Genomic DNA, 27,034 nt, shown 5'->3' with positions numbered 1-27,034 from the left:
GGGATGCAAGGGTAATTCAACATTTGTAAATCAATCCATGCAATACACCACATCCGCAAAAAAATGATAATAATCTTAATAGACTTATCTATTAATAGATACACAAAAAGCATTTAAAAATTACATTATTTAATGATAAAACATTTTTTCTGTGATTAAAATGCTCAGCAAAGTAGATATAGAATAAATTTATTTTGACTTAACAGTGGCTACATATGAAAATTCCACAGTTAACATCATATTTAATATTGAAAAGTTGAAAGAATTTCCTGTAAGATAGGGAACAAGAAAATCACTATTTGTGTTCAATGTAGTACTAGAAGTCCTAGCAATAGAACTTAGGCATGAAACAGAAATAAAAGGCATATAAACTGGAAGAGATGATATAAAATAACCTCTGTTTGCAGATGACTTAATCTTGTACATAGAAAACATTAAAGACCCACAAACAACAACTACAAATACAAATTGTTAGGACTAATATATGAACTAGTAAAGTTAGAGGATGCAAAATCAACATATGAAAATCAAGTTGTGTTTCTAAACATTAACATCAAACTATCTGAAAAGAAAATTAATAAAACAATCTCACTTAACATGGAATAAAAGATTTAATCTTAGCCAAGGATATAAAAAGCTTGTAGATGTAAGACTACAAATCAATTATGAAAGAAATTAAAGAAACACAAATAGGTAAAAAGACTATTGTGTTCTTACATTGAACACTTAATAGTGATAAAATGTTCAAACTATCCTAATCAATCTATAGACTTACTGCAATCCCTATCAAAAAACATCATTCTTAGCAAACTGACACAAGAACAGAAAATGAAACACCGCATATTCTCACTCATAGGCAGGTGATGAAAAATGAGAACACATGGACACAGAGAGGGGAGTACTAAACACTGGGGTCTATTTTGGGGGGAAAAGGGGAGGGCCAGTGGGAGGGGGAGGTGGGGAGGGATAGCCTCGGGAGAAATGCCAAATGTGGGTGAAGGGGAGAAAGCAAACAAAACACACTGCCATGTGTGTACCTATGCAACTGTATTGCATGCTCTGCACATGTACCCCAAAACCTAAAATGCAATAAAAAAAAATCTCAATGACTTTTTTTTTAACCTCATTTGAAAAGTAATTGTAAAATCCATATGGAAACTTCCCTCCGAGAAAATACCATGAACAGGCAGAGAAGTTTTGAGGAAAAAAAAACCCCTGGAGGTATTGCAATTCTTAATTTTAAAATACATTGCAAAGCAATAACAAGTAAAACAGAATAGCACTGGCATAAAGACAGACATACAAATCAATAAAACAGAATAAAGACCCCTGAAATAAATCCACACCTATATAGTTAGCTGGCCTTCAACAAAGGTGCCAAGAATACACAATGGGGAAAGAATAGTTACTTCAACAAATGATGCTGGAAAAGCAGAGGATTCACCACCACCACCACCAACAACAACAAAACCAATTTAACTCTTATATCATACACAAACATCAACTTGAATGGAGATTTAAATGTAAGATCTGAATTCTTTAAACTTCTAAAAGAAAACATAAGGGAAAATCTTTATGACACTGGTCTGGGCAATATTTTCTTGGATATGACACCAAAAGTACAAGCAACAAATGCAAATACAGACTAGAGGAACTATATCAAACTAAAAACTTTTGCATACAAAAGGAAACAGTAGGCCAGATGCAGTGGCTCATTTCTGTAATCCTAGCACTTTGGGAGACTGAGGCTGGCAGATCACCTGAGTTCGGGAGTTCAAGACTAGCCTGACCAACATGGAGAGATCCTGTCTCTACTAAAAATACAAAATTAGCCATGTGTGGTGGCACATGCCTGTAATCCCAGCTACTCCGGAGACTGAGGCAGGAGAATCACTTGAACCTGGGAGACAGAGATTGTGGTGAGCCAAGATTGTGCCCTTGTACTCCACCCTGGTCAACAAGAGTGAAACTCCATCTCAAAAAAAAAAAAAAAAAAAAAAAAAGAAAACAGTCCACAGTCCACAGAGTGAAAGACAATTTACAGAATGGGAAATAATATATGAATGCTATGTATTTGATAAGGGGTTAATATCTAAAATATATAAGGAATTTCTGCAACTCAGCAGCAAAATAAAATAAGCAAAGAACTTGACTACTTGAATAGACATTTCTAAGAATACTTTCAAATGGCCAACAGGTTAAAAAGGTAGTAAAGATGATTAGTGAATCATCAGAGAAATACAAATTAAAAATTATAGTATCACCTCACACATCTTACAATAGCAATTATCAGAAAAAAGAAAGACAGGAAGAAAGAAAGGAAAAAAGAAAGAAGGAAGTTAACAAGTGCTAGGCGGAATGTGAATAAATTCAAACACTTGTACACTGTTGGTGAGAATGTAAAGTGTTGAAATGGTGAAACTGATATGAAAAGCAGTATGGAGATTCCTTAAACACTTAAAAATAGAGCTACCATATAATCTAGCAATTTCACATCTGAGTATATATCCAAAATAATCGAAATCAGAATCCTGAAGAGATATTAGTATTCCCATGTTTATTGCAGCACTGATCACAATATGCAAAATATAGAAACAACTCAAATGTCCATTGACATATGAATGGGTAAATAAAATGTGGTATGTTTACAACTGAATATTATTCAGCCTTACAAGAAAAAAAGTAAATTGAGACTTCCACCTTCCAGTTCCACATATAAAGTTTGGAACTCACCAGTATGCCTTGACAACAGTTAAAAAACTGAAAATATTAAAATATTGACCCTTTTCTTTAAAGCTCCATAAGAGAAATTGCAGTGGCCAAAAAACAAACGAACAAAAAGTATCTCTGAGCTTGAAGGTACATCAGTAGAAATTTATAACACTGAAAGCAAATAGAATAAAGACTGAAGTAAACGAAACAGAGTATCTTGGAATTGTGCCATAACTACAAAAGGTACAAATATGCACAACAGCAATACCGCAGAAAAAAGAGAAGGAACAGAAGAAATGTTTTAAATGATTATGATAAAGAATTTCTGCAGAATAAATGCCAAAAAATTATGTATCTGGGTATACATTCATATCATATGCAAACTTCAGAAAAATCAAAAACTCCTACAAGAAGCCAGAATAAATCAAACATCTTACTTGGAGAGGAACAAATATAAGAATTACAACCAACTTCTCAAAAACACTGCAAATAACAGAGAAAAGTGAAATATTTAGTGTTGAGAGAAGAAATGGGAATTCACTCATGATTTGGGTTTCTGTTTGTCTATTATTGGTGTATAGGAATGCTTTTGATTTTTGCGCATTGATTTTGTATCCTGAGACTTTGCTGAACCTGCTTATCAGCTTAAGGAGATGTTGGGCTAAGATGATGGGGTCTTCTAAATATACAATCATGCCATCTGCAAATAGACACAATTTGACTTCTTCTTTTCCTAGTTGAGTACACTTTATTTCTTTCTCTTGCCTGATTGCCCTTACCAGAACTTCCAATGATACGTTGAATAGGAGTGGTGAGAAAGGGCATCCTTGCCTTGTGCTGGTTTTCACAGGGAATGCTTCCAGCTTTTGCCTATTCAATATGATATTGGCTGTGGGTTTGTCATAAATAGCTCTTATTATTTTTAGGTACATTCTATCAATACCTAGTTTATTGAGAGGTTTTAGCATAAAGGGCTGTTGTATTTTGTCAAAGGCCTTCTCTGAATCTATTGTGATAACCATGTGGTTTTTGTCTTTGGTTCTGTTTATGTGATGGATTACGTTTATTTATTTGCATAAGTTGAACCAGCCTTGCATCCTGGGGATGAAGCTGACTTGGTCATGGTGTCTAAGCTTTCTGATGTGCTGTTGGATTCAGTTTGCCAGTATTCTATTGAGGATTTTCATATCAATGTTCATCAGGGATATTGGCCTGAATTTTCTTTTGTTGTTTCTCTGTCAGGTTTTGTTATCAGGATAACGCTGGCCTCATAAAATGAGTTAGGGAGGATTTCCTCTTTTTCTATTGTTTGCAATAGTTTTAGAAGGAATTGTACCAGCTCCGCTTTGTACTTCTGGTAGAATTCGGCTGTGAACCTGTCTGGTCCTGGACTTTTTTTAGTTGGGAGGCTATTCATTGCTGCCTCAACTCTAGAACTTGTTACTAGTCTGTTCAAGAATTTGACTTTTTCCTGGTTTAGACTTGGGAGGGTGTAAGCGTACAGGAATTTATCTATTTCTTATAGATTTCTGATTTATTTGCATGGAGGTGTTTATAGTATTATCTGAGGGTAGTTTGTATTTCTGTGGAATCAGTTGGGATATCCCCTTTATCATTTCCACTTTCTGTTTTCCTGTTTGGAAGGCCCTCAGGGTCAAAAGAATGATAACATATGTTAAACTTTTTCTTAACATTATTTATATTCTTACAAATCACAATTCTCTCTTTTTCAAATCTTGATATTTTGATTTTTGATTTTTTTCACTTTTCTGTTGATTATTGCCTAGAACTGATTCAGTGCTTGTGTATATATTTTTTGAAACACTGCAAATACTCCATGAGAATAAGCTGCTTGTGATTCAGTAGTATGTTTCATCCTTAGCCTAAAGCACGGTGTCTGCTTCATAAGTGAATAGTTTAAAATTTACGATAATTAGTATATGTTCATAGTATAAGTTCACAATAAATAAAACTTATTTAAGTTTTATTATATATTAATTATATTATTTGGTATTAAAATATTTTAGTTATGCTTATGTTTATATAATGTATAGATTATGAATATATAAATATTTTAGAAATATTCGAGTTTTTTAGATAGATCTTTCTCAGTAAGGGCTCCTTAACTTTAAAATTTAAGCCAGGGTGAAGGGGAACATTCATGATACAATTTTTATTCAGATGTATGAGCTCCTTAATTTACAATAAAATTTTTATTCAGATTTATGGGCTTCTTAAATGTTATTAAAATTGATTAGGTGCACCACTGAAAAACAGTCTTACATGTGAGGCTTATGTTATCAGTGAAAGATCTCAACGTCTTAAGGTAAAGGAGAAGCAAATTGCTCAGTTGTTTTTACTGGGTTGTTTTTCAGGGGGGTTAGTGTTTGGACACGTGGGGCTAGACATCGAAGTCAGTAAAACACGCCTAATGGAAAACGATAAACATGGTATGCTGTTCCAGTGTAGTTGCTTGTAGTTATTTGGGCATTAGAAACTACAAGAGAAAAATTATCTATTCACTTTCAATAAATAGATTATCTGTATACCAATCTTTATTGAATCTTTAAGACTACATTAAGTAGAGGTTTTCAAAGCATTTGGCTACTAGTAAACTCATGAAAAAAACCTGGAAAGACATTTGGCAGAACGATAAGAGGAGAGGAATCGAAGAGAGTTCTAAAAAAAGAGAACATTAATACGTGTACGAAAAGAGGGCATTTTTTTCGGGGAATTCAGGCCAGGCATTCTCCAATGAGGCATGGTTATATGTATCTGTAAACTAAACTTAGCTGCACAGAAGGATTCTATATTATATAAATTGTTTTTTACAAAGATAAACCATTTTGCATATTTTTGATTCTTATGGAAACATATATTTGATATCAGGTGCACAATCCTTGGCTTTCACCTTTTAAAATATGCCCTGTAGTAATAGTAAGAGAACCTCATCCTACCTGTGTTGAAGTGCTTTGATGTCTTTAATTTTAAATCAATCCATTCTATATTTTGGATTTTTGGTACTTTCTATAATATAGATCTTTAACTTTCTCATATAAATTGCTCAGTATGTATGCTAGTACAAGCACATATATTGACAATATGTCTTACCTACTTGGATTATTGGATTGAGTTTTCCTCCTTTTTAATTATGATTAAAAGGAAGGGAACAATTTTAAAATTACACAAATGAGGAATGGAACAACAATTTACATTTCATAATTGTTCTAGGCTCTTCTTAGACTTTGAACATGTGCTTTTTTCCTTCATGATTTTTTGAGGTAGTACTTCTTGCCTGGACTAACAATAATGCAAACTATTATCTTAAATATTAATTTTTTTCTAAATAAAACTAATATTGATAACTCTCTTGCAAGCATGTGCATTATAATTTATTATGTATGATTTAGAAATAATAAGATTATGTTATTCTTGCAAATAAAGATAAAAGCATCTTTGAATGCTCTGAATTTGAATCCACAAATAATCAATTATCTGATAACTGCCTTTTCTATATTTAACATTGGATTTATCCTCATTTACTTTTTTCCTTTTGCTTACTTTTTTTTAACTTTTAGTGTCAGAGGTACAGGAGCAGGTTTGTTATATAGATAAATTATGTATCACAAGGGTTTGATATACAGATTATTTCGTCATCCACATAAAAAGCATAGTACCAGATAGGTGGGTTTTGGATCCTATTTCTTCTTCCAACCTCCATCCTCAAGTGACATTGCCTTTGTGTGCATGTGTGTTCAATGTTGAGCTCCCACATACAAGTGAGAATATGAATGTTTTGGGTTTTTGTTTCTTTGTTTGCTAAGAATGATGACCTCCAGATCCATCCATGTTTCCACAAAGAACATAATCTCATTCCTTTTTATTGCTGCATAGTATTCTGTGGCATATATGTACTGCATTTTCTTTATCCAATCAGGCATTGATGGATTGATGGACATTTAGGTTGATTTAATGTTTTTGCTATAGTGAATAGTACTTTGATGAACATATATGCAAACGTGTCTTCATGGGATTTATATTCCTTTGGGTATATACCCAGCAATGAGATTGCTGTGTTAAATGGTAGTTGTTTTCAGTCCTTTGCGAAATCTCCTGACTGCCTTCCACAGTGGCTGAACTAATTTACATTCCCGTAAGCCTGGTACAAGCATTGCCTTTTTCCTGAAACCTTGCAGAGAAATTTGAAGCTGGGGAATGCAATGTCTCCAGCTTTGTTCTTTTTGCTTAGGATTGCTTTGGCCATGTGGGCTGTTTCCATATGAATTTTAGAATAGATTTTTTTTCTAATTCTGTGAAGAATGCCCTTGGTAGTTTGATGGGAATCATATGGAATCTCATTTCCTTGTAACAGGAGAATATTTTAATAAAATCATGTATTTTTAGACCCATAAACTTTTTAGTTATTCAGGGTCTAAATTTCAAAAAATAAAAGGTGCTCTGAGAACAGATAACTTTTTAAGTAAATAAGGAAAGCATTGTGAAATTATATGAGATTATATCATTGCTAGTTTTATACATTATTATTCAATATAAAAAAATCACACTTTTCTAGAGTCTTTCTGTAGCTTGAGCGCGGATATCATCTGAACTCTTGCAAAAAGGAAACTGATAGTCCAGTTCTCACAGAATTTGTATGTAACATGTAATTTTATATACTTGTCACAAATAAAATTTCTGTCACATATTTTAGGAAAAAGAACTCTGAGTCTCAAAGGTAGCAAGATGGAAAAATTATAATTCAGTATTTCAGACTGCATTCAACAAATGGAAAGTTTTTAGGGTAAAGTAGGATGTTTTTATTTTTCTTAAGTGTCAAGTTATGTAAGCATGTTTTGGATAGGAGTCTTTAAAGCACTCCTTTGCAAAGTAATATGGGGTGACTTATATAGCCAAATCTCAAGTAATGGTATTGTATGCTGCTTAAAAACCTAGAGCATTGCTTCTCGGCCTTTTGGCTAAGATCAAGTGCAGTATCTGCTCTTATCAGTTTAAAACCTAGAGCAGGATTTCCCAACATACTGTTCAGTGTAATATTCTTTGTTAAAAATATTTTTCTGAGGCCGGTCATGGTGGCTCACACCTTTAATCCCAGTCCTTTGGGAGGCCAAGGTGGTGGATGACCTGAGGTCAGGAGTTGGAGACTAGCCTGACCAACATGGAGAAGCCCCGTCCCTACTAAAAATACAAAATCAACCAGGCACGGTGGCACATGCCTGTAATCCTAGCTACTCTGGAGGCCGAGGCAGGAGAGTTTGCTGGAACCCTGGAGGCAGAGGTTGCAGTGAGCCAGGATTGCACTATTGCCCTCCAGCCTGGACAACAAGAGTGAAACTCCGTCTCAATCAATCAATCAATCAATCAATCAAACAAGTAAAAACTATTTCTCTGGTTAAATATTCCATCCATAGTAGAGGCTTTAACAAGTGAACTTGTCTTTTATTACCCAGGTTTTCCTGTGGGTTTTGTTGCTGCTGTTCAGTGTTTTGGTTTTTTGCATATGATTTGTTTTCCCAAAAACTCTTGCTGATACTTTGTAGAACTAAGTGTTCAATGAAACACGTTTGGAAACACTGATACAATGTAACATGAGTCTCCACTAAGATGTTTATATCCCAGTCTGATTAAAGATGAATACTGCTGCCTTCTGCATGAAGGGTTTTAGAGAAAAATTTATGGAAGAAAACGTGTTTGTAGAACATTCTCCGTGATGAAACAAAAAATCACATTGTCATAACTTTAAAAACTAAAGAATGAGTTTGCATTTTCAGCTAGTATTTCAATTTTTTATTCACTTAGTTAAATATTTTGATTCTTTATAATTTATTTAATATTTTCTCAAATGAATTTTTTCCTAAGATAATGTCATTAGAATAGTAACCATTTTCTATTTAATATGAGAGACAGATATATCATATTTGAGTGCAGATTTGCGTTTTATATTTTTATTTACATTTACTTAAAGATGTAATATACATTTAAAAATTTTACAATGTATTACATATATATATTTTTTGAATAATTCCAATATAAATATATTTCCAAAAGGATATAATACAGTATGTCAAAACTTTATTGTAATGTAAATATGTTATATCACAATAATTTAAAGTCATAATTTAAAATTAAAATGTGCAATATTATATTTTTGAAAGGTACGCTTATAGATATTATAATTACATAGTGACATTAACCAAACTGACATAAATTACACTGTCCCAGTTGTCCAAATTTATTTTTCCTGTTACCTGAAATATATGGCAATAATTAAATTTTTTATTTAGATATAAAATCTTTAGTGTTTTAAAAAGCATAAAATGTATGTTAATATGTAGAAATGTTAAACTTTAACATTGTTTCAAAAATGCAAGGTTTTGAAACACGAGGTTTAACAAAGGGGAAAAACAAGAAAAAAATGTAGGTAAGAGTTCCGCGTACTCAAACTAGGCAATGATTTTTCTTCTGAAAATTAGGTTTATGCTCAGGAAAAATCATGGACTTTATTGTTCTGTGGGAAGAATTAACCTTTACACAGTGAAACTAAGGGTGTGTGCAAGATTATGTAAACTTAGGGTAAACATAATTATATGGAGTTTCCTATACATCTCAAGAAATTGCCAAGCAATTCTGTGAATGGCCTTACATTTGAGCTCATTTGAGTTATGTAATTTTCTGATAAAAATAGAGCATGTTTTTATTAGCGTAGAATGAAAGTCAGATGCAACTAATTAAATTTTCTATACAAAAGCAATTACTAAATGAAGTCTACTTAAAATTTCTCCAGTTGACTGTTTTCTGCTAAGAAAATTTAACCTTTTATCTTAGAAAGCAATCTTACCTTGTTGCAATTTTTAATTTTTGGAAGTAGAAACTTTGGGTGTTCTAGCTTGAGACTATTTTCTTAAAATAGTCTTATTTTGACTTCCTGAATAAAGTATCCCCATTATATTGTAACCTATTATAAATGTACTTGAAGAAGTGTTAAAATGATTAAACTTTCAGTTACCAGATTAAACAGACCTCCAGAACATGGTAAGATTCAGAGAGATGCCAACTTATTCAATGAACAATTGATATTTTCAGATATGTAACTTATGTTCTGCTTGTTGCTTTTTGAGATAATTTTCCTTTTTTAGATCATGAAAAAATACAAATCCAGCCTTCACGGACTGACGTGCCAGGCTGGCAGGAATGGCATCACCTGAAGGCTATCATATGCCTATTATTTGTGTATTACCTATGTATTTCAATTGTTAAAGCCATCACGGAGGAGATCATGTTTGCAAATAATGGCTTTGAGTTTAACATAAATTATGCATTTTTATGAGAATAATTGCCTTCAGTTTTGGCTACTTTTTGCTTATCCATTTCCTTAAATTTTCAAAATATACTACGTAATTTTATAAACTATACATGTATCACATTTTTGAACACTGTATTTTATGAACAAAAACTGACCACTGTTCTGAGGTAAGTAAACATTTGCAATTCCCTTGGATTATCATTTGCACATCATTACAGAACTTAGTGTCATTGCAGGACAAAAAGAAAATCATTTTCTGATAATTCAAATAAGTTTTTTCTTTACACATATGGGATAAATATATTTTCTCTATTATAGCGGAAGAACCTAACACAGTGTTCTAGATAAAGTGCCATATTTTTTACATTTTCTTGCAGCATTTTAATTTCAGAATATGTAAATAATGTAAAAGGAACTATATATTTTTTTAAAAATAATAGCCACCACGTTCAAATATTGCTCTAACTTTTCTTACATGTAGTCTCTTAATGTTAACAGTTTTTGCATTTGTCACATTATCAAATTAACCCAAGTAGATCAATATTACTTCACCTTGTAAGAGACAAAAAATAGAGCAGAATTACATATAACTATTTGCTGAATGTAGATTAATATTTTGATTATAAATAACACAAAACAAAAATGAACAGAAAGTTCAAGCAGATTAAGTTCCATCACTTTTTTCCTTACTGGTCTTCAGTATCATAAATATACTTTTAACCTTTATTATGCTTTGCATTTGGGCAGGCCACTCTGCTGGCCCAAAATTTACTAGCTTTTAAGTTAGTTAAAGCAAATTATTAAATGTCAGTTAAATATTATTTCTTAGAAGAATGGGTATTTTTTTTAGAAGTCCAGATGGAATTTGTATTAATTTGCTTATATGTGTTTAGGGAATGGAAAAATATAGTAGGGGGAATTTTCTTTTTTAAACCAGTGTGGGCAGTTATTGGGTCAGCCTCCTTTTCAGAGGCTTGGAATCTATTTTAGTGTCACCAGTAATAGGTGTAGCACCAAACTGAACTGAGCCGGCTTTGGAAACCAAAGAGTTACTGTAATGCAAAAGGCAGTTTCTCTTAAGTAGTTCATATTAGATACTGGTTCTCTGTTTTGTTTTCCTGTGCTTTAATTGTTCTAATTACTTCTTACTCTTCATTTTCCATGGTGCCTATGATGAGATAAATATGAACACACTCACAAGTTGAATTCAGAAAAGTTACCTTGACTGTGTACCCTAAAATACAAAATCTGAGGTTTCTCAGTTGGAAAGTTATCTGACCTAAACTTCTCTGTGTGACTTGTTAAGTAGTTTTAAAGTTGAATATTGGGATTTCTAAATTCTACAATGTTTTTAAGTCAGTCAGTATGGTTGGCCATGAAGGTTTATCAAACTATACCCTGAAGTACACTAAATAATATAAAACATTAGGATACTCAAGTTAATATAATAATTTACCCAACCTCTGTCTCATTTATATGATTTCCCCCTCCTTTTAGGGAATTTTTTTAACTATAGTTTAGGTTCATAATTTAATGTATCATTGATAAATATTTTAAAATACCTTCACAGTAATTCAAAAGCTAATAATTTATTATTCAATCATTATAACATTTTAGGGATAGAAATAATCATGCCAAACCATAAGGAGAATCTTGAGAATTCATGTTAAGACTACAAATAAAATATTCCACAATGATGTGAGAACATCTGATTCAACAGATTTGTAAGAAAGTGAGAGAGAGAGAGAGGAGAGAGAGTGCGAGCGAGAATGAGCACAAGCAAGAGCAAGCGGTGGGGGAGAGAGAAAGAGATACTGCATTAGTTTTGGGGTATATTTTGTGGTAATACTCAGGTTCATTTTACAGCCAACTCATTCTACCACATCTCACATTAAGAGAAAAAGAACCGATGAGTTCGTGTCGTTTGTAGGGACATGGATGAATCTGGAAAACATCATCCTCAGCAAACTGACACAAGAACAAAAAATGAAACACCGCATATTCTCACTCATAGGTGGGTGATGAAAAATGAGAACACATGGACACAGAAAGGGGAGTACTAAACACTGGGGTCTATTGGGGGGAAAAGGGGAGGGCCAGTGGGAGGGGGAGGTGGGGAGGGATAGCCTGGGGAGAAATGCCAAATGTGGGTGAAGGGGAGAAGAAAAGCAAAGCACACTGCCATGTGTGTACCTACGCAACTGTCTTGCATGCTCTGCTCATGTACCCCAAAACCTATAATCCAATAAAAAATTTAAAAAATAAAAAAAAAATAAAAAAAAAAAAAAAAGAGAAAAAGAACCTCCACAATACATCTTTAGACATGACATGAGCCATACTGAGAGTTTCAAGCATTTTATAAGAAATAGAATCCAGATGAAATATGGCCCCCAGGAGAATGTGATTACACAATGAGCACACATCCTTAATAAGCAGGACATCAAGGTTCATATTTCTTATCATTAGAGTCCCCTTTTAAGATTTTCAGAGAATGTGGGCATTCCAAAGTTAAAAAAAAATGTAGATGCTTAGTAATGGATCATACACTCAAACTAGCATAGTTTTCCTCGTGCTACCAGTAGGTAAAATCAACAGGAATGCTGGTCTGTGTTAAAACAGAATATGTCCAATGCCAAAAGAGAGTATCCTACATGTGAAGCATTGAAAATTTAATATCAGTTCATTATTTAGAATTCAACTGTAGATTAAAAAATTAAAGTTTTTTCTTGCTTTTTTATTTCTCTAGTTACAGCAATCTTTTACTCATTTGAAATGTAGTATAATATCTTCGTCGCTCATCTCTTGACTCTGTTTCCCTAATTGACACCTGGTATTCAAATGTTCAGGTAGGCACATATCCTACTACAGAAGTCTTTTTATAATTAGGAATGAAAAAGTTCTTATCTTAAACAAACTTATAATAAATGAGACTCAGCCTATTACAGTGTCATTGCTTATTTTCTTCATAGAATTTTCCACCACATGAAATTATCTTGTTTATTTACTTTTATTTGTGGTCTGCATTTCTCCCACCTCCCAGAAGCTCCGGGAGAGATTGGCCTTGTCTATCCTTGTTTGATCAACCACAGTTTGCTTAGCAGTACCTAGAACAGTGGCTGATATAGGGAGGTGCTTGTTACTATTTATTAAATACATGAGCGGATGAATGAACTAAAATATAAAAAAGCTAATAGAGATTAATTTCTCTGAAACACAGCTTTCTTGTCTATAAAACTTGGATTAGTTGAACTTAATCCAAAAATTATTGAGATTATGTTTTTAAAAGTAATGTAAATTGTCTTAATTTATTATATAATAGAAAATATATGGTTAGTCCATGTTAGTTCGTTTATGCCTGTCTTCGAACAGCATACTACCAAGTAAAGTTGTTACTCACAACTCAGACAACTTGCATAATCCAGATAATTCCATCGTGTACTTTGCATTACATAATGGATCGTAATTTGTCAAATGCTTGACAACTTTCCACCTCAGTTGCCACCTTCCTTATTCCTTTCATTTCAGTATATAGCTCCATATGTTACACTTCTATGTTAGAGTAAAAAAAAAATGCTATAACACAGGATTAAACACATTAAATCTGTAAAGGGTAACATTGATGTATCTAAAAAAAATTAGGCATTAATTTCCTTATTTTACAATCAGGAAACAGGCTGAGTGTTGAGTTGAAGACCTTAATATCATCTGACTGCTAAAATAGAACAGATGTGCTGCAGTTGGGCAATCATTCCAGAACTTTGATTCTATAAATGATCATACCACTCTTTCCTGGAGAGCTTCAACTTACACCTAAACCATTCTCAATATCCTGTGATCCATTTTGATAGCCCTTTTCAATTGATCAGAGTTAGCATGCCAAGTGAAATCCATGTATGACCACATATTGTCCAAACCTCTCACTTAGATTAGATGTATATAGGTTATTAAATGTTATCTGAAATGAAACACAGGAATTGAAATATGATTTTTTGTTTCAAATTTACTGATATTCCTTTTGAAAAATTCAAATTCATTTTATGGGAATTTTATCATTTCATTATGAATAAAGAGCCACTATAAAATAAACACAGACTTCTAAAGATGAAATGTAAAGGAAATGTATATTCTTTTAATTTTTAATTAGAAGTTGCAATTCTTATTTATAATTTTTTTATCCAAATTTTGCTTTGAAGTAATAACTTATGTTTATTTTTCAAGACTCAGCCTACTTTTAAACACTGACTTCATATTCTGTGCTGTACATTCAAAACTTAGCGGAATGCCATTAAATCAGTTATAAATTCAAGATGATCTATAAAATCTAATTTAGTAATTCAGTTGACCCAATGAAACAAAGAATTATGTATTTCTAGAACTTTGGCTATCTATTTCTTAGGCTTTATATTTCCTTAATTAATTTTGAAAGCTAATGATTGACTTCTCCCATGATGTCTCAAAGCCCTTAGTTGTGGTGCCCAATGAATTCAGAATCTTTTCACAAGTTGTAAACACTAGGAAAGTACTGGGTTTTTCATGTTCTTAAAATTCAAATAGTATAGAGTTTTAAAAAGACTCTTAATCTACAGTACTTTTAAAATTATTCTCTTACATTGCATGATCAACTCATCTATAGACACTGTTAGATAATATGAATACAACTGTGTAATAAGAGAAACTAGATGCTCTTTTGAAAAAAATCTGGCTAGTTCACAAATGCTTTGCATTTATTCTGTTTCACGTTTTATACATCTTGATATTTTATGCATATTTTAATCATTCATAATTATGAATCAGTTGAGGTTTTCATGCTTTGCAATATTCTAAACAATACCATAACCTCTTACCTTTTGTAACTGTTAAATAGATAAAAGCAATAAAATTAATAAAATCTATTTTTATAAAACCGATTTTAATGATATGAAAATTTTAGTAAAATAGCACATCATGTTTTCTTTAGTTGTCCTTCAATAAATACTTTGAAAATAACGTATTTTAGATTTAACATAAGGAAACATTATATATGTTATGAAGAAGTGATGTGTTCTCAAATGTTGAGAACAACATAATCTATACCATTTTCCCTTAAATCTTTGGTTTTCAGGAAAGTTAAACATACATGTAGTATTCAACACACTAACTAGTCTTAGTGTTAACCCTTTTTGTTACTTCTGTCTTCTCTATGGCTTTCCTTTAATATTTTTGTTCTCCATATTGTAAGAAAACTTATATCCTTCTGGAAATAGCTGTATAGAGAAAATAAATGATTATAACCTAGAAAATATGGCTAGATCTATTAAAAGTATCTGGAAAACTAATTTGATGTTGTATTTAGTAATAGTTTATAAAATATACTGAGCATTATTTTTAGACAAAATCAGTTTACTCATTTTATCTTTATGGTTTATATGTACCACTTTTTAAAAACAGTGATTTGGGGATGTTTTTGAGAAAAAGTTTAGTATATATTTATAAGCTGCACTTAAATATTTTTTTCTGACATAGACTTTCTCTTTTTTGTATCAGTGGTGTTTCTTGGAGTGATGAAAACACTAGGGGTCCCATTTATATTTTAAATAAATGAAGTGATTCCTTATTTTAGTTAGAATCATTTTATTAGCTGAAGGTGTTAATTTTTTAAAAAGTATTAGTACTATAAAAGTATTAGTGAGTACTATGGTTTCATTACCATAAAACCTGCTTTTATGGCAAGTGATAATTCTTACTAAGAGGGAAAGAGAAATGTAAACAAATACCTTCATTTCAAAATTTGTCATGTGACCTCCCTAAAAAGGGTAAGTTTCTTCATGGTAATTAGAAGAAGCTACAGGAACATTTAAAATTCACACAGGTACAATTTTCTGCAGCAGTTATTTTAGTGATACACCAATTTTCTGTAAACATTAGCATAATATTGCATTGAATTATCTGGCTTAACACCCATTCCCAACCTCAATTCTCCATAGTCCCATGTAAAATAATAAGAAATGTATATATCAGCCCCTGTTTCTTGTTCTTAACACAGAGCACCTAAAACCCTTGTAAATAGGGATCCTAGGAGAAATTTTTCTTTTCATATTTGGTCTTTAAGCCACTTCCTGACAGAGAACTCCTAAGGCGTTTGTAATTTCTGAGTGAATGGTGGTGTCTTTTGTTCAAATGAGGCAATCCTGGAAGGAAGCTGGTCACCAGGAAGACCAAGCCATGACTAGAAGCTTGGGACTTACAGCCTCACTGTCTAATTTCTAGCAAGAGGTGGGGGTTGGGGGGGGCTGGAGTAAATAATTCATCATTCCTACATGATGAAGCCTCCATAAACATTTCAAAACTATGAGGTTCAGAGAGCTTCTGGGTCAATTAACACATCCATGTACTGTGAGAGTGACAGCCCCCAACTCTCTGCCCTCTGGCCCCTTCTAAACTTTAGCTTACATGCCTTTTCATCTGGCTGTTCATCATCCTTCAAAATACTCTCTGTAATAAATCAGCAGTAGTAAATAAACTGCTTTTCTCAGTTCTCTGAGCCACTCTAGCATATTTTCAAACCCAAGAAGGGATCATGGGATTTGTAGCCCATTAAGACAGAAATTCTGGGTAACCTGGGGTCCTATTACTTGTGACTGGGGTCTGGAATGGGAGAAATCCTGTGGAATTGAGCCCTTCACCTATGACATCCTTGCCAGCTTCAGTTGGTGTGGAAATGTAATTAAATTGTAGGACATGCAACTGTCATGGGAGTGTTGGTTACTGTGGGGGAAAACTACACGTCTGATCACAGTGTTTAGTGTGAGTATAGAGAAAAACGTATTTCCTTATTTGCCCCACTATTAAAAGAGGGTAGCAAATCCAGTTATTAGTATGGTTGGTAAATGGCCTAAGAATCTGCTGGAAATAAGTACGCAAGTATCTGGTTGCACACATATCCAAACCATCCCAGACTTTCTGGTTCCAAAATGTATATGCTTCCCTGAGCTGAAAGCACTCATTTGTCTTCTGTTTAGAATTAACATTTGGAAGTCTTCATGAAGAATGTAAACAGTTCAGTTTTCTGTTTCTAAATAATACCTGGAACTGTGTAGAGACACTTGGACAGCAAGGGGAAAAAAAAAGTAATAGTGACTCTTGGTCTGGGGGAACTTCCTGTGAACACTGTTTTGTTTTGGAAACAATGTGGCACAATGTCTGTCTCAAGGTGTGTACAGCATTGGACTGGATATATGCTAAAAGTTAGAAAGTCCATGCAATTACTTCAAATCCTCCTGGATTAAGATACAGTGAATGTAACAAGGAAATGAAGAAATACATCAAATAAGTAATGCTGATTAGCATCTGCTTATATTCTTCATTGCATATATGTGTATATTTGTGTGTAATGTGATATATGTATATGCAGGGTTGTAAGTTTGTGCACATAGTAGTTTTTTTGGTCTCAAAAATCAAATCAGAGGGCCTCTATGATGAATAAACTATTAGCTTATTGTTGAATAAAGTGTAGTGATTTTTATCATTTAATTGATTTGAATTCTTCAGTTTTATTGGTCATATATTTACAAGGGAAAATATGACCAGGTTTTCATAAGAGAAGCATTTTTATCCAGTATAAGTATATGGATTAAGCTTAATATTTTTAAAACATACATCTTAATAGAATTGATTTTTAAAATACAGAACTGAAAAGTTATCCACTCACTATTAATACTCTTCTTTGAGCTGTTTTTAAAAACTCAGTAAAATAAACGATCGCATGTATAGATCCTCTTTGTTTTGACTATCACATTTAATCATGATTACATAGTAGCACCAAAATTAGGACAAATTACAAGAATCACAGGAGAGATCTTAAATTATATGAGCTCATTGCATGCTTCAAAAAGTCTCATTTCAGAGAAAAAAAAGGTTTCTAACTGCCAAAACTTTGCTGCATTTTTCTCTCCCCCAAAATATACCCCAATTCACTTCAATCTAAACAAAAGATACAATAGACTGATTTTTGAATAGATATCTTATCTACAGTTTATAGGACAGTCCATTTAAATAGAAAAAGTGATTTTACATAAAGCAAGATAGAGTACAAAAGCACAGCTTTTGTAATTTTGGTAATATTGCAATTTTACAAACATGTTGCATAGTACGTGTAAGAAAATAGTTTCATTTTTATATATCTATATATACAAGAAAACATTTACATGAAAGTACAAAACAAAATAAATGAATAGTGGACCTGATTTAAAGAATTGTATAAATAACAAGACACTCAAACTCCAAATTACATATCTCCATTGTTAATGAATGTCCTTGCCCATCTTTAACCCTGTTTGGCTTTTATATATAAAAATTCAAACAAATGAGATATTAAGACTGAAAAGAAAAAAAAAACACAGTTCATTATACCTCATTTCATTTAATGTTTTTCATTGGCTTTCTCAAAGAGAAGAGCCATATCAGTTAACACTTAAAAAATAGCCCTCTGATTCTACGAGCATTTCAAATTAATTATATTAATTATATTCTCCAAATAATGTTCAGCAAGCAGTGAAAGTTTAAACTTGGCTAAGTAAATCCATACTGGGCCCATTTTGGAATATGGTCTTTATATATTGGTTTTATTAATACCAAGGAGTTTGTTATGTCTGTATAAAAGAAATGTAGACCACACTAATGATGTTTCCCTTTTGAAACAAAAGCATTCATTAATTTCTACAGCTCAGAATCCTCCAAGAAGAATGTTTTCTAACTCATGTTATAATTATAAGCCACCCCCCATTCATTTGAATAAATTTGTAGGAGCAGCAGAGTTTTAGAGTTAAATACAATAGAACTCCTAGTCTTTGGTCTTTGACATTTAAACAACTAATGCATTGCAGTATAAAACAACATGAATAACAGTGTTGAATTAAGTTATTGATTATGATTGTTGAAAATACAAATGCAAGTTTCCTTTGTGACATTTCGCAGTGTTCATTACTGTAATATACACCAGTATATACAGAAAATATTTTCTCCATATTTCATTAAATATGATCACATGAACAATTCTTATTAGACCACAGCTACTGGAAGAGTTTGGTGACAAGGTCTCATTCATATAAAACTCAAATATGAATTTGGCTTTGATGGTTTCATAGAAAATTTGGCCACTAAATACTTTCAATGATTTTCATAATTTAACATTATATTGACATTATTTGCTGTGTAATATAACACTCATATTCATTAGACACTCTCTAGGCTATTGGGGCCTTATACATAGATACCATTTGCAGTGAAATGATATATCAGGAGTTTTATTGTATCAAATGCCATTTTTTTGTAAAATGAGGCATTCTTCAGTTGTCATTCAGATAGAATATGTAGGAATTTTGAATGGAATAACATAAGCAATCCAACAATTAATCTCTGTGATCATACTATCATTTCTTCAAAAGATTAATGCTTTTTAGCTTTAAGGAGATAATAGAAAGATCAACAGGATATTTATATTTGGTTAATATTTCTATTAATTGCCTAAGTCATTTTGAATCAAACTCATATGCATTATTTTCCTTCTTAACATTAACCGTATTGTTAAATCCTGTGAACAGAGCATGATTTTTCCAAAGGAACTTTAATGTTCAAATGGTAAGAGCAAAAAAGGGAATATAAAAAAGAGCATAGGAAGTAGGTTGCGAAAAGGATTTGTATTTCAACACTTAGAAGCAGCTTTTTAAGGTGCAGAAGGAGATTACAAACGCGAGTTCAGATGGCTGCTTAACCTAAGATTCAGGAGTACTTCCTTAAATGAATCAGAAAAATTTAAAAATCAAAGTGACCAAAGAAAATGTCTAAGTTGATATACGCCCTCACAGATAAGTGAACTGTGACCAACATAATTAAATATATGTCTTAAGTGAGTTCACATGACTAGGTAGGGGCAGAACTAGAACTGGAATTGGTGGCTGCATATTCTGAGATTTGAAGTACTGTGATCTAGGGATTCCCAAGTTACAGTAAAATTCGAAGTGCACAAGTGTCTTAAACCCTTAGATAAATAATTATGTGCCAAATTATAAAGAATATCATTTACAATTAAAAAAGTATATATATAGGACTAAGTAAGTACTGGATAGAAATTTTGGAAATGTTGAACAAAAGAAGTGGAAAATTTGGAAGTTCTTGTTGTTCTTGCTTCTTTTTGTTGTTCTTTTTTGAAGTTTTTTAATTGAAATATTCTGAAAAAGAAAAGAATAATGTGTCCTCTTTGCATCTTTTCTTTTGATCCCCCAAACCTAAACTCAAATACATCTCAGTTTATGCATTCCTGGCAAAAAACTTAAAGGCTAGCAATACTACCAACCTCTTTTTCTTCTTTCCTTGCTTCCTTCCTGTGCTAAACTGAGTATGAAGTTATTAAGATATGGGTAATAACATAGCTGAGTCATGTCAATGTAGTACACATTAAAGTTCTCAGTGTCATTTGGGGAAGACAATACTTATACCATAAGTAAACTGGATTATATTTGTACATGTTGTAACATAAAGATAGTACTGGGAAAACAGATAATGAATCTGGGTAGCCTGCCATTATGGGACCACTGCTATTTTTTTTTAAGTCTTTATTTTTTTTTTTGAATGTGGAAATTGAGGACTTTTGGGGACATTCTTCTAAGCCTTCACTATAGGCTTGATCTTTGAGGCAGGGGTATTCTTTTAGACTCAGAAATCTGAAACAGCTAGTTAAATAGCTTAAAGCAATTATTTGATGTTGAACGGGAAAGCCATCTCTATCACTGTTTTTTCTACTAAATTAAACAGATTTTTATATCATCTGGATACAGTCTAAATCTCTCAAGCTTGTAAGTTACTTTTGAATTGTGTCTATACTTTTCAGAATATATTTGGATTAAAAATTTGACAGCCCCCTCTCTGGAATTGGTTTTTACATCTTGTTTTCCCAGTTTTTCATCTTTTCTCCTCTTGTGACATAATTTAAGTTTTCACTTTTCTCTTTTGCCTTCTGTAATATATGTACTTGAAATTAGAACAAGTTGGAATAGTAAGGAACCTCAAGACACTATTTATTCAATACTTTTGCTATAAATTTGGGTAAACTGAAGCCTGGAGAAATTTTCAAACTGCCTAACACAGCTCAATTGATGTAGAAGACAGCTGAAATTAGAAACAGGGCCAGTTCCTAATCAAAAGAATTATTCCCATTTGAATCAGAAAGTTTCTAATTGTTTTAATAGAAGGATAATTAGAACTTGAATATGTCTCAAATTACTATATGTTTCCTTAAAATTCCATAATATAGTGATTAGCACACATAATTTCTCAACATTTCTTGTTATACTTTATTTTGCAAAGACCAATGTGAGATTTCTTGTATTAAATTCTCTTAATATGAATTAAACTTTTGTGTTATGAGATAACTTTGTAAACAACTGTATAATTCTTATTTCAATATTGATTTAAAGAGATATAATAACATCCAAACACAAGTCAAATTTTATTTTAAAATAACAAATTAGCCTTGAACCCTTCTGCTGAGTACACTGGAAATGGGCTTCTTCAGTTTTTTGATATGCTAGGTCACACAAACAAGCTCATTCTGGTAAAATGTTAATCACTTTTCTTCTTGCATTGCCAGTATTTCTCTTTTCATTAACCACATGTTTTCAACAAGTTCTAATTTCCCAATTCACTCTGAGCTGTAGAGACCTGAAGTCCAAAGACTCTATAGCCATTAATTTCCAAAATGTAGTTTCAACATGCTGGTTGGTGGTGTGCATGGGGGAGCAAAAAGTTGACTGGCATGTGAAAATTCAGGACTTACCTTAAAGTAACAGTAATTCAATCATCTTCCCATAATAGGAATACTTAATATAGTTTTACATCCTTTGATTCTGTAAGTTTCAAGAATCTGAGTTAAGGGGTATTGTGATAAATGAATCTGTAGTATTCTAAAGTTATTAAGAGGTCATATATAAAAGTAAGCAGTGGAGAATGAAAAGAACTATAATTTTTGATGTCACAGTAGCTTAACAATCTAATAAAAGTAAATATATGTTAAAAGCTGAATAGAAATGTGACTAAATTCCTGAAAGTATGAATCTAATGTAGTAAACACATTTTCAGTATGTTTATTAGCATTTGTCATTTTTACTGTTTAATCAATAATTTTTTTTTTTAATCTAGTTCTGGCTCTGGCTACTAGAGAGTGTAACAGCATTGGCAATGATATGACTTCACAGGTTAGTGATTTCTGTTTTTTTTGTGGATCAGCTTTGATATTAGTAGAAAAAAGTATATATAATCATACAGTAAATCTTCTGGTGGGACTCATACTGCTATATCCATATGAAAAAATGTTGGAGGTTTTCAAATAAAAATGAAATATGTATTACTGAAAGACACTGTGTGTGTTAGTCAAGAATTTTTAAGTTAACTTCTAATGTCTTCAAATCTTAACTTACAATAAAAAATAGATAATAATTTTGAAGATGATATCCCAATGGAAGTGAATTTATTCTCAGCATTACGCATCAAATTAGTATTATTTATTTGGAGGATGTTTGAATTTTAGCAGTCAGAATCAATGTAAATTGAATAGAGCAAACACAAATTATACTGTTAAAAGCTAGGTGTAAAGGATAGCATGTGAATTTTTAAAAAATGATCTACGCATTTCATACCATCAGCATGTCCTTCTTAGTCCTATCTTATATTGCAATCAATTAGATGTTTTGTGAAAAGCAAATATATCACATGCAAATACATGTAAATACTATATAAGGCCATCCAGATTTGACAAATGATATTAAAATGGCATTTTGTTAATTCTGTAAAGATTATATTGCTGAGTGCTTTCAAAATCACCTAATGTACAAAATTCTAGACTTAGTAGACAGAGTAACAACACACTGAAATTATAAAGAAACAAAATGAAAACTCAGGGAGAGATTCTGTATTGTTTTGTTTTGTTAAAAACCATGTATTGAATTTAATTTTTAGTAAAGCAAGCATTACATAATGCTTCAAAATTCTAAAAGTAGGGGATAAAAGTTTACATCCAAAAAGATGAATGGAAAATTGTGCTTTCAGACTGTAGAATAAGTTTTCTTACAGGGTTAACCATTTCATCTCGCCATTGGATACTGGGAATTTCATTTATGTAATGTATATATGTGCAGTTCATATCCAAGTCCTGCAAAAATCTAAAACTGTGTGCTTCACTTCATGTAGCAAAGGCACCTATGTTATTCTCCCTTTTGAGCAAAAGTCATGATCCAGTTTTCCTGTTGACGATGCTTTTTCCACTGCTGTGTCACTCACACTCTCTGTGTTGAGCAGTATAGTAAATCACAAGAGAAAGTGGTGGCGAATTCCTGCTCACACTGGAAGTTGCTCTGTGGACCATTCAAAGAAGCTCTGGACTGATCACAAGGGAAACCGAGCAGAACTGTGAAGCAGACGGACAGGAACAAAAGGCTATTCTGGTGTAAGGAGAAATCAGTCACTTCAGCTCCACAAGCAGATGTTGCTGCTGGACTGACAAGTGGAACCTACTCCTGCTGGAGAAAGGTAAAGTTTGCCATTGGGACAGACACAGAGTTCATACACTGTCTGTCGAGAACTCGAGGAGCTGGGTGAAGAAGATGGGAAGGAGCCGGTTGGTAGATTTCCCAGCCGGATTGTCTTTGCATTTAAAAATATCTATGGGAAAAAACAAATTGCATTTTAATTCATTTTAGTAATCTGCATTCCTCACAGCATCCAGTAATCTATGTCCCTCTTCAACATGGTTTAGTAAGGAAGTCACACAACAAATAATTCTAGGGTTTAGCTGCCATGCTTTGTTGAACAAACAAATTACATTCCTACAGTATAGCCCCAAAGCTCTGCAGCTATCTTTTCCTTTGGGAGATGGTACATTCTGACAGAAAGCCTCAATCTGAAAAGCAGTATCATACAATCTGCTTAAGGGGCCAACCAGTTATTTAAACATGACAGAAAATTAATGATTTTGACAGTCTCTCAATTTAACTTCTTAACCATGCCCAGTGTAAAAAATACGCGAAGAAATAAGGATGTCCATGGAGATGACAATACTGACAGGGGCCAATTAATTAAAAAAAACTTTTGGTCTATTTTTTAATACTCATTAAAGTGTATGGATTCTTAATCTAAAGGATATACTAAATAGCTTATATGATTTGGCTGTGTCCTCTCCCAAATCTCATCTTGAATTGAGGTTCCATAATTCCCATGTGTTGTGGGAGGGACCCAGTGGGAGATAATTAAATCATGGGGGCAGTTTGCCCCATACTGTTCTTCTGGTAGTGAGAGTCTCACAAGATCTGATGATTTCATAAGGAGAAACCCCTTTCACTTGGTTCTCTCATTCTCTTGCCAGCTACCATGTAAGATGTACCTTTTGCTTTCTGCTTGCCTGCCACCATGGAAGATGTACCTTTTGCCTTCTGCCATGATTGTGAGGCCTCCCCAGCTATGTGGAACTGTGAGTCTATTAAACATCTTTTTCTTTATCAATTACCCAATCTCAAGTATGTCTTTATCAGCAGTATAAAAACAAACTAATACAGTAGCCAATCAGCACAGTGAACAATAAATAATCAATGTCTATAATTAGATTTGAAGTCTCCATGAAACATATTACCTATGTTCAATACCTACTTTGCTAAATCTTCTAACTTGGAAACTGTTTTATTCTAAATCATGGACTCACCACTTTGAGGGACAGTGATCATATGGTTCTGACATACATGGGAAAGTTCCAGAAAAAAGAAAAATGGATCTTGAATTTCAATGATCAAAGAAACAGCTCTCTCTAGCTGTTTCTTGTTTCCGTTGTTATTATAGCTAATGATTTCCTAAAGGGCATCCTAAATTGACTGGAGTAACAGAATATTCCATCTTTGCCCTCTATCATCTTGTTTTGTACTAGGACTACTGTATAGGTCCCTTACCTGGCCTCCTGGCTGCCCATTCTTGTCCTCCTATCATTGGTTTTACATATTCCTAGAGTGAAATTTTAGGAAATGCAAATCATCTTGTTACAGTGCCCACAATTCTCTGATGTTATCCCACACACTTCAACTGGATTCTGATGTCTTTCAGTGGCACAAAGTCTCTACCTATATGATCTGGCCTGTCTCTCTAACATAATTTCCAGTAATTCTTCCTCTTGCTCCACTTCTTGCATCTTCTCAAATACAGCAAAAGTACTATAGCCTCACAGCATTTTTACCATTTCCTCAAACTGAAATACATTTCTTCAGAGACTTAATGAGTGGGGTGAAATATTAACTGGGTGGCTGTAAAATATGAATTTTACATATTTCCACCTTTTTGATGCTATTTAAATTTCTGAACTATAAGATTCTATTCCATATTACAATTAAGCCAGAAAAGGAATTCAATTACCAAAAGTTTATATTTTATGTTAATTGGGATGCAAAAAAAACTTGCTTCAGTTCTCTCAAAGATCACTGCCTGGGAAATAACTTTTCTAAACACTATTAAAATACTACTAATCTTTCTTCTCTCTTTAACAGGTATACTTTTCTCTATAGTAAAAATCCCTTTGTAACATTATGTTACATTTGTAGTCATTCATTGTTTGTTTCTTCTACTTACAATAAGATCTATGAAGATAGGGGCTGTCTTTAGTTCATCCTGATGGAATAAGGCATAGAATTGTGAAGTGCATGAATTACATGCTGCACTTTCTTCACCCTGGACACATCTCTCCCATCTAGGTTACAAACACACCTTCCATCAGAGTCCAGTTCATCTGTTTTCTCCTCCATATACCTTTCTCTTGTGCTCCAAGATAGAAAAAGTCTTCCTACTTGACTCTCCCATAGCAATTTATTATTTTAAATATCGTATTCTGCTGATCGCATAATATAGTATCTTATAGCCACGTTCATATCTTACTTTCCCTGCTAAACTATATCCTTCTCAAAGATAGAATCATTTTAAACTGTTAATAATTCCTACCATGTTTAACCCTGCACCTACACCTTCTACATAACACAGTTATTCAATAAATGTGTTTTATAATGTTCAAAAACATTATAAAACAAATGAATGGCTGCATTTATTAGCAGTATTCAAAGTTAAAAAGCATGATTACAGCTTGTGTTTATTGATGTCAAATGTTGAAATATATTACCCTATAGTTACTTCTGTGTTAAGTAACAGGAAAGCAAAGAGAAAGAAATGAATCTATTTTTTAAGATGATTTGTTTTTCTGATGTGAAAGCAACAGGTGCACAAAACTAAGCAAACAACACAACAAAACTCATGGAAATACATTTTTGGGTATGGATGTTGGGTCTCATTTCTTCTTGTTTTGTGTTACACACTTGAGGCTCTCTTACTTCTCCTCTGGGGATGAGAGATGATTCCTTATATTGATTGAGGGGGAGAGGAAAGGGGCTTCTGCAGTTCAGTGCCTTTTCCTTACAACTTTTCAAGAGCTAGTATGCTTGCAGATGAATGGCATCCTCAAGCTTTGAAAATGCCAAAAGTAACAGAGGGGCAACCTCTGAGACTGGTTTAAGTCTGTAGATTTGGAGTTGAGTTCACCTTGAAGAAATATTAGGAGCTGGTGTTTTGGCTAAGAAACCTTAAGGCATACATAATTAAGGAGGAAGATATGAAAATCTAACAGACATGTGGAGAAGAGGGCTCATGTGGGGTTGATCAATGACTGTAACATTTTGTGAATGGTGAATTCAGTGTTAAGCACAGGAAGTAAGTAGTGTTATTTAGCACTGGTGGTTTGCAGGGTCCTACTTATACCATGCCATATCTCTGGCTTTTGCAATTGAACTACAGAATTCTATTGCATACACACTGTATTGCAAGCTGGCTTACAGCTAGATGAATCTAAAACATATATATTCATGGTATATAAACATGGGAATTGGTTGTCTCTTTCAATTGATGTAGGTTTGAGGGAATAGCTGCAGCAAGTATCCATTTAATACAGGTAAG

General features: G+C 32.9%; 1 protein-coding gene, 1 long non-coding RNA gene and 1 pseudogene across 3 annotated transcripts in view; 2 read left to right on the top strand and 1 right to left on the bottom strand.

Moving 5' to 3' along the window:
- Positions 1 to 27,034, top strand: part of LOC108588015 (uncharacterized) — a 571,409-nt gene that overhangs the window by 526,502 nt on the left and 17,873 nt on the right. For both annotated transcript variants that reach the window (XR_013525581.1, XR_013525580.1), the window contains exons 6-8: positions 22,205 to 22,260; positions 23,360 to 23,590; positions 24,423 to 24,527. This is a non-coding gene — a long non-coding RNA (uncharacterized LOC108588015). The remainder of the gene's footprint in view (positions 1 to 22,204; positions 22,261 to 23,359; positions 23,591 to 24,422; positions 24,528 to 27,034) is intronic.
- LOC118147111 (U2 spliceosomal RNA) lies at positions 7,669 to 7,818 on the top strand (annotated as a pseudogene).
- Positions 17,787 to 27,034, bottom strand: part of SGCZ (sarcoglycan zeta) — a 1,232,742-nt gene continuing 1,223,494 nt past the window's right edge. The window contains exon 8 of the mRNA XM_002807483.6: positions 17,787 to 23,722. Coding sequence (XP_002807529.4) covers positions 23,528 to 23,722 — 195 coding nt within the window. The 3' untranslated portion in view covers positions 17,787 to 23,527. The remainder of the gene's footprint in view (positions 23,723 to 27,034) is intronic.

Source organism: Callithrix jacchus, chromosome 13 (assembly GCF_049354715.1).
Source record: "Callithrix jacchus isolate 240 chromosome 13, calJac240_pri, whole genome shotgun sequence".
In the NCBI taxonomy this organism is placed as follows: Eukaryota; Metazoa; Chordata; class Mammalia; order Primates; family Cebidae; genus Callithrix; species Callithrix jacchus.
Note: the sequence above shows the minus strand (reverse complement) of the source record. Positions and strands in the feature narration are given on the sequence as shown.